Here is a 9,101-nt window from a genome sequence, read left to right on the forward strand (position 1 = left end):
CCCTGCTGCACAACGGTATAGCATAGCTACCCTGCTGCTACCCTGCTGACATCCTTCAAAAGGATCTCTGCAGTCAGCTGTGTTTTCCTCACATTATATATTTTGGTGTTTGCTAATGGGTATTTATCTGTCATTCCAGTTTTCAGCAAGTATTTCAGAAAATTCACTCAGTTCAGAACTGCTACGGATACAAGCTCTGGATGCTGACGAAGACTTTACAGACAATTGGTTAGCAGAGTTTTTCTTTATATCTGGGAACGAAGATAACTGGTTTGAAATTGTTACAGATCGAGCTACAAATCAAGGAATCCTTAGAGTAATTAAGGTATGGATAAATATTGTGATTCAACTGTTGAAATAATCATCTTAAAATAGTTTTAATTAATTGTTAGCAAAATTAAATGAGCAGTAAAAACACTGTCACTCAACCATTTCAAATAGAAAATATTTAAATAAAATTAAAGGAACTTTTATTTATTATCTAGTTCTCTGTGGTTTATCTTTTAGGAACTAAATTATGAACAACTCCAAACTCACTCACTGATGATTGGTGTCAGGAATGTAGCTGCCTTCCACCACTCTGTTGCACATGACTTCCGAATATCTGGAACACCCCTCACAATAGAAGTAAAAAATGTGATTGAACCACCAAGATTTCATCCATCTTCAGTTGTGTTTTCTGTATCAGAAAGCACAAGAGTGAATTACGTTGTGGGAACATACACAGCCATTGATGAGGACACTGGAGCTATTGCATCAAATGTTGTGTAAGCTCTGCTCTGCTTTACTCCGTAGATGGAATAATTCTTTTAACTGAGATTTCAATAGGATGAGGAATAGGTATTTTAAAGGGTGCTTTAAAAAACAACTTAAAAAATGCTAACAGAGTAGCGATAGAACAACAGCAATAGAATAGTATATTCTTCAGCCCATTTTTATGCTATAATTGCTTTTGTTTCCTGGCCTACTTTCCTTAGCCTTGTGCACAAGACAAAGAAAATATCATTTTTCTAACAGGCTGTAACTTAAATAAATCAGAACAGATTTTTTTTCCAACCTAACCTAAGAATATTTTTTCTTGAAATGTTTGCTACAAATAGGGAATTTGTTAGCACCTCTAAAAAAGCAAGTAGAAAACCCCAATAATGGGCAATATTATACAATCAGAATAGAAGAAGTCACTACCAGCTCATTCTATAGTTAAAAAAAAAAAAATTATTTGACATTTATTTCTTCTGAAATCAATGGTAATTAGTGGGACCATAATTTGCTTTTTAATGTATGTAGAAATAAATACCTCCCATTTACAAAGGTTTGAAAAGTTTTCACAAAAAAGAGAAATATGTTAGCAAATACGACTGTAGAATGTTAAAGGAAGAGCTGTGGATTTAATTACTGATATCAGCAAGGGTTCTAGTAAAGGTTTACAGGGTCCAGAAAGATCTTACTTTTAGACTATGATACCACTTTCAAAATATAATGGACTTCTACGCATTTACTTTATTCCTAATTATTTTTCTGGTCTACATCTTTTGAAGTCTACAGGAATTTTGCTTGAACAGGGTGAGATGCAATAGGACCTAGCGCAGCCTAAAGAAAAATATTCCGAAGTGATAAATAATATTTGCAAAATGAATATGTAATACATATAGTCATAACATAATGCTGAGTATTTTTACTTCACCAATACAGATATAGTATAGGACGTGATCCAGGTGCCTGGTTCAGAATCAACCAAAACACTGGTGAAATCACACTGAACAAAGTTATTAACCGGGAATCGATCTATGTAATCAATGGGCAGTACAGAGCAGAGGTTCTGGCTATCACCAGAGGTAAGAAAAAAGATAAAGTTTTCTGAAACAAAATTTTCTTTGTTCCAGATTTCTGTCAATGTTTTTTCCTGTTTCTAGTTTTGCCACCCGAACTGCATTATTTACAGTATCAATATTCCATCCTGACCACAAATATCTTCTTTTTACAGGGGTTCCTCGATATACTGCTACTGGCACCATTGTGCTTTCAATACAAGACATCAATGACAATTGCCCAACTATTAATACTGAATTAAGGAAAGTATGTATGCATTCCCCATCAGTGATTATCACAGCAAAGGCTATGGATGGTCATGCATATGGTCTCCCCTTTACATTCAGCATACATGGTGAACCTCAAACTACATGGATTATCAGATCAATAAATGGTAAATTAACCTACATTTTATAACAGAATAAACCAGAGTAATAAGTCTTAAGAGATTAGGATAACCTTTTAATAACAAACAAAACAGTTATTAGAATCTATTCTAATCTCTCTTAAATGTGATTTTATGCTCATATGAATCCAAAAAGTTGCTCTGGATTCGCATATATATATATATATAAAAATCATATTAGAACTAGAATAAGAATAATTACATATGTTTTATCGAGTTATCATCTTTTAAAGGAAAATAAAAATATACTGATAAAAATAGAGCAGCAAAACTGTACTTTGCTGGAGTGCAGCTATAAGCACCTCCATTGGTCTAAACCTAGTGAGGTAATTCAAAAGGAGTAATTTGATACCTTTTTATTTCTATATTATCTAAAAAATTCTAAGCATATGACAAAACTCTCAAATTTATTTATTAGAGTATAAAGTTATTAGTTGGCAGAGCTTTACTTTTATGAGAGGCATATGAAAATGGCAAATAAAGATTACAGCTTTTGCGATTTATTGTACAAATTGTACTTACTTGTATTTCTAGGGAAAATGTTTTAGTCAGTGCCCAGTGGAGCTTTTCCAGTTTCCTCCAATAGGACATAACAAACTAATGAATTAATCAAATCTCATACATTACTAAATGACAGAATTTGCGTAACTTACTATATGCATAGAAGACTATATTAAATGGTAAATATCACAATTACAACTACTCTTGTGTCTCCTATTTGTTTTAAACAGATGCAAATCTGTAACTAAATATTTTTAAACTACTGGAAAAACTTTTGAAAAACACATGTAAATACCTTGTGAGAGAGAAAAAAAAACGTATAAAACTTGCAATTTTTATGTTCACCATTGTGCGAATAAAAATCAGGAAAAGCAGCAGTAGATATAAAAAAGTGCATTTGCCCCTTCTATATTTCTCAGGTTAAAAAGTGATAACTAGACTGATCTGACTCAGGTTTTCCAAAAGAAAAAACTAGCATAGATGAATCTCATAAGTTTCAGCTTTGCATAAGTACTGTAGACACATAAGTAACTGAAGATCTTAGAATGGGAACACCTAGTCTTCGTTCTGTTCTATGAACATTACTCACAAAAATTATAGATTTGTACAGTATTTATAGTCAATACCTTAATCTAAATATTTTTTCTCTTTTTTTTTTCCCCAAAGCTTCCTCTGCAGAACTAGTGAGTCAGAACATTGACTTTTACATGTATAGGATCTATATCAGCGTAAGAGATAACCAAGGCCGACGTTGCGCTAAACCACATATAATTCCTGTGCAAGCTTGTCAGTGCGATAGTCGTAATTACTGCACCAGTGGGGCCACGAAAGTAATTATCATCGGTGGCCGTGATGGTAGCGGCAGTGGCGGCAATGATGGAGGAGGCCAGGTAGATGGAGGAGGCCAGGTAGATGGAGGAGGCCAGGTAGATGGAGGAGGAAGAGGACAAGATGGTGATGGTAATGGAGGAAGAGGAACTGAGGACCACACGTACTGGCAGACTTACACTGACGGATACAGTGACGGTGATGGAGGATTTACTGCAGCCACTGATGATACTTTTAATGGAAATGGAAATGACAGAGATTTCCTATCTTCTACCACACTTAGCGGTGCTGCCATTGGCCTGATGTTTCTTGGTGGATTAATATTTGTTCGTAAGTATAAAATTCAGAAAACAATTTTATTAATTTTCTAAAAAGTGTATTTTTTTCATTTTTCTAAAATAAGGTGACTTTTCTGGTTGGTTGTTAGCCTGTTGGCTCTATTTCCTTCCTAAGACTTAGGGTTTTTTTCCTAAGGTCTCAGACCATCAGAAAGGGTAAAAATGTTTAGTAAAAGATTCAGAAGATTTTGGGCAAGAGCTGTCCCTGTCACTTACAACTTACACTTTGCAATTCGTACTTCCGTTACATTACAGAAAAGAAATGGACAAGTATCAGCTCCACGTTGGGTATGAAAAAATGTAAAGAACATGCTTCCCTTGAACTCAAAGCCAGATTTCAGTAGTAGAACAGTAAATATAATCATCTTAAATTTTGAACCTTTTGGCTATTGCTGCCAAACATTACATCTATTAAAAACAAGTAGCATTTGTGATGACAGGATCAAAACAGATCATTCGTTGTATTTTTGAAGAAATATGAGTTTCAGGGATAAGAATGACTCAAGTTAGCCTTTATGCAAGGAGTTACTTCTCAGACCACCACAATCAGATGTGACCGTCTTTCTTTCATGGCCTGTGCATCAAGCAATCAACATCTAAAATTTCCCAATGCAGAAATACTGACTACAAAACCAGAGGAAATGGATTTTTCCCCTGATTTTTTGAGGAGGGGGGTTTGTTTTGGATTTTGATCTTTGATTAGTAGGAATCAACAAACACAAAATTTTCAAGCTGCAAAAGGCTGTTTTGTTTGTAGTTCCCAGGTGGTTAATGTTACAGGACAGACTGTCTTTCTGCCTTTGGAATTCTCCTCTCCTAGTTGGTAGTCTGGATAAATATGTCCTTAGTCGTGCAGTGTGAGGTAGCACTTTGTACACTGTACAGCCTTTTCCTCTTTTCAGTTCTCTTCAGATGTAGGCAACTGTCTCTCCCCACTCCCTCTGCAGCGATACGAGGTTACTAACTTAGCCAGCTAGGATAAGGACGTAAGGACAGCCAGAATTAACACTACAGGGCCTTTCTAAAACGAGCAATGATGTTTTCAATGTTGGCGTTTAAAGCATTCAGCAAGTTCCAACACTGAGTTCTTGAAACAACTAAGTGTGCTACAGCACACTAGGAAACCTGACTCACTCTATGTAATCATTTGTTAAAACTGGGGTTTGGGGTTTGCCTCTATTGTTTTTTCAAATCAAGCATTATGTATATGCGATGTGAAAAATGCAACTGGAGCCTTAGCCAAAGATCACTGTAGCCAGATGGATCTCTCTCCAATGATTCTCATACGTCTATTATTACTAATGTGTATTTCTTTTCAACTACAATATCTGAAGAGACAAATGTATGCTTATATATCAAGAATGAATATCACTGAATGCTATACATAGCAAGACTGGTTCTGTTTGTTTAATTTTCATATGTATGCAACTTATATTCATTCAGCTGAGATAGATCAAAGTCTGTTCCCATGTGTATAGGCATAAATTTGGAGTAACAGCCCTACTCCACCCCCGCTTTGCTCTGCTATAACTAAAGGTACAAATTATTCTGAATTTCCAAATACATACATTTCCAAAAGCAGCCAATGATGCTGAAAGCCAGACTTGCAGGCTGCTTGGTTTGAAACATTTTAAAAGACATATTTTCAAAAGTTCTTGAGCACCTGCCCTCTGGGAAAAGCAGCTATTCCTGCGAGGAAGAGATGTCCTAAATCCCTCTTTCCTGTTTCTTTCCTGTTAAGTGATTCCAATTTTGATGTCAATGAGCGACTGTTGTGGCTGTGGACCTGGCGCTGCAGGTGGAGTTGGAACTGGCTTTGAACCTGTACCTGAATGCACAGAAGGGGCAATTCATCCATGGGGAATAGAAGGAGCACAGCCTGAAGACAGGGTCAGTACATCCCATGTTTCTAAAACCCGCAATGACTCATGTTTACAGAAAAGACTGCATTTGACTAGAAGCACAAAAGTGATTGTAGCACTGTGACATCTTCTAAAAGAAGCCTGGCATTGTCAACAATTGCCAGGTAGATATGAAAGGTGACTCTTAATTAACATTTGCAGATGGAGTTTGTGTGTTTTAAGTTGTGTTCACTTAGCTTGGCCCCCAACAGTTTGGTGTTACTATTCCCTCAGCCGAAACACAATAACTAGCAAGCTTTTTCAGTGCAAAGTAGGACAAGGTAACACAAACCATCTTGATCACTTTTTACGTTGACAATGAAAGAAACTTGAATGGAGACTTTTTTTTTTTTTTTTAATGGGGATGGTAATTAATAGCTATCATATTAACAGTTTAGACTGCTAATTCCTTAACATGATTCACAAAGTCTTAGTCTTTATATGGAAATTTCAAAAATTTCATCATTCAAGAGTCAAAATGTTGTTTTCCAGGATGTCTCACACATTCTTGCCCCAACAACAGCTGCAGGAGGTGATTTTGGTGAACCCTCTGGTAAGCAGACCCTAAAATTTTCTACGTGCGCTGTCATAAAGCTATCTTTCAGAACTTCATGTCTTCTGATTCAAGGAGCACTTTGGTTTCACAGCTATAACCCAACCCTTCCAATCTTACATCTGCAGATAGTCAAACTGATGCTAGTAGGACTTCCAGTATGAATGAAGGATCTGAGGTTTGAGCCTTTGAACAGATTAATTGCTGCAAACTACATTTATTTTGGAATATCTGCCAAGGCTTTCAAATCTCAATTTTTCTTTATCATTCCAGCTAGTGAATGGAGGGTCTTTTCAAGACATCAATTTTAGTAGAAATCAATCTTGAGGCCAGAATAAGGAAATTTTCTTTCATGACACAGTGGTGAAAGGTTCAGTTCTTCCCAGTTTCCAGGCTCTGCTTCCCACAAGGGAGAACAGGACCTGTCAAGTAGCCAGTTAATTACTGACCATTTGTGCACTAGCCTAGACAGAAAGCTGGTACATAGGACAATAAACTTATGCTTCTGAGACAAGGTTCCCCCAGGAATTTGATGGCCATAGAGAATAAGTCAAGCTGTGCAGTGCCACTTTCTCTTTTTCCCCATTCCTTACTCCACAACAGGAAGGAAGGATGCCGACAGAGATCCATTTTCACTAGCTTCTGACAGGAAGAAATGTCACTCTGCAAGACAACTTTTCTGATGACTATTGATTATTCAAAAATGTTCTCATCCTTAAGGTAAAATTAAAAGAGAACATTTTGGGGCATAAACGTGAATTAAGAGTCTTCATTCTCAGGGAAGTTCTGCTGCCATGACAATTGAAAAGTTTAAGACTTACACAGGTGATTTACTTTATTTCCACTGTTCAGTACCATTATGGTGAAAGCCCCTGGTTCAAATTCTATAAACTGAGACTAACAAGATTAAATGAAAAAACCAATACAATTTAGCCTATGTTTCTTAATGTAATCATAGTCAAGACTACTGTATGCAATTGGTTTATTATATTACATGCTGACATTTAAGACCACTCATTCCTTGTTATCATATATGAAAAAATCTGAAGAAGATAAAATCCTATAAGTATGACTTTATAATTTAATGTAAAGGTCATTTTCTTTCTGCATTATGAACACTGGTAGTTATTATGACCCATTGTTGTTCTCCCAAATCACCCTTAACAATCTAAATACTAGAAAATCCGAAAGGAGTTACAAAGCTATTTCTTTTAGAAAAGAGTTTAAGGCAAAACAATTTTAACCCCAATGTGATCATAAATATACATTTATGGATTTGCATAAATATCCATAAGCATTATTTGATTTTCTAATGCAAATCGCATGACAGCATATATGTACACCAGACAGAGGAATCTCTCCAGTCAATTACACAAATAAATAATTGATTTTCTAAAGCACATATGCACACGCTGCCTAGGCTCAGGAATAAAATCAAGGTCTTAGATGTCTGCTTATTAATATGCGCTTAATTTTTATTGCAGTTTCAATAAAAATTGGCACCTGTGCACGGATCTGTGACTGAAATTAGTCTAAAATATCTTTAGAAACTCAGTAGTATCCTTGTACTATTTGTAAAAACAACTGGAAAATTCTGTAAATTTTTGCAGAGCACAGGAAGGATAACTTTTTCTGTTTTCAGACATATATACAAACACATACGGAGGAGGAGGAGTAGTAGCTTCTGGTGTTGAAGAAACTACAGGGGTTGGCTATGGCACTGGTACTGGTTACGGTACAGCTGGAGGAATTTCTGGAACAGGGGAAGCAAAAGGGTCAATTGGAGGAACAATAAAAGAGTATCGAGAAGGAGGGGTGAACATGGCCTTCCTAGACAACTACTTCTCTGAGGTAATTACCTGATCTTCTTTGCATTATATCTGTGAGCTTACTGTTAGATTCTCCTCCCCAAGTTACATGATGGAAATCCAAAATAACTCCACTCAAATTGAAACTTCCGTGATATAAGACTGGTGTGAGAGCAAAGCTGACCTACTAATAGGAAAAACTACAACACCAGTAGTACTGCTTTTGAGCTGCTGCTGTAGTAGACTTGATTGCTCAATAGCCTTTTTGTAAAACTGATGGATATGCTGCAGGTATGGGTAGCAAGCAATTAAATTATTTCAGCTTCATAAGTGACCACCAAATTTACATTTGCCACCTTTTTCAGTGTATAAATAGATAATAACTTTGTGAAATTGTTCACACGTACGTCCTGTACAGCTTGTTTAATGAAGTGACTTTAACTCTTGAAGAACTGTGAACACCAGTTCACTTTCTTCCTTATTTTTATTACCATTTCTGTTCCCTAAAAGACTTGTGAACTGCAAGTGACACAAATATGCAGTTTTGTAATTGGCAACATATTAATTAGTCTTTACATATGGGATAAAAAAATGCTAATGAGTTTCCGTGATTAATGGATTAATGGGATATATTTTCGTAATTAGCATGAACTGGTTTCAGCTGGAATAGAGTTAAATTTCTTCATAGAGCTGTGTTTTGGATTTAGTATGAGAAGAATGTTGATAACACACTGATGTTTTCAGTTGTTGCTAAGTACCCTGCTAGTCAAGGACAGCTCCCATGCTCTGCCAGGTGGACAAGAAGATGGGGGGGAGCATAGCCAGGACAGCTGGCCCAGCTGGCCAACAGGATATTCCATACCATATGACGTCATGCTCAGTATTTGAGTGGTAGGCGTGTTCCAGGAAGTAGCGATCGCTACTTGGTTGTCGGTCAGCGCGGGTAGTGAGCCATTG

The 9,101-nt window shown here is 36.4% G+C and overlaps 1 protein-coding gene across 1 annotated transcript in view; it reads left to right on the plus strand.

Moving 5' to 3' along the window:
- Positions 1–139: 139 nt before the first annotated feature.
- LOC104074778 (desmoglein-1-like) overlaps positions 140–9,101 on the plus strand; it is a gene marked incomplete at its 5' end in the record, with an annotated part of 11,026 nt that continues 2,064 nt past the window's right edge. The window contains 8 exons of the mRNA XM_009575039.1: positions 140–325; positions 508–767; positions 1,693–1,835; positions 1,985–2,203; positions 3,383–3,874; positions 5,624–5,772; positions 6,276–6,336; positions 7,979–8,187. Of these exons, the coding sequence (XP_009573334.1) occupies positions 140–325; positions 508–767; positions 1,693–1,835; positions 1,985–2,203; positions 3,383–3,874; positions 5,624–5,772; positions 6,276–6,336; positions 7,979–8,187 (1,719 nt within the window). The remainder of the gene's footprint in view (positions 326–507; positions 768–1,692; positions 1,836–1,984; positions 2,204–3,382; positions 3,875–5,623; positions 5,773–6,275; positions 6,337–7,978; positions 8,188–9,101) is intronic.

Source organism: Fulmarus glacialis, unplaced genomic scaffold (genome assembly GCF_000690835.1).
Source record: "Fulmarus glacialis isolate BGI_N327 unplaced genomic scaffold, ASM69083v1 scaffold51183, whole genome shotgun sequence".
NCBI classification, from domain to species: domain Eukaryota; kingdom Metazoa; phylum Chordata; class Aves; order Procellariiformes; family Procellariidae; genus Fulmarus; species Fulmarus glacialis.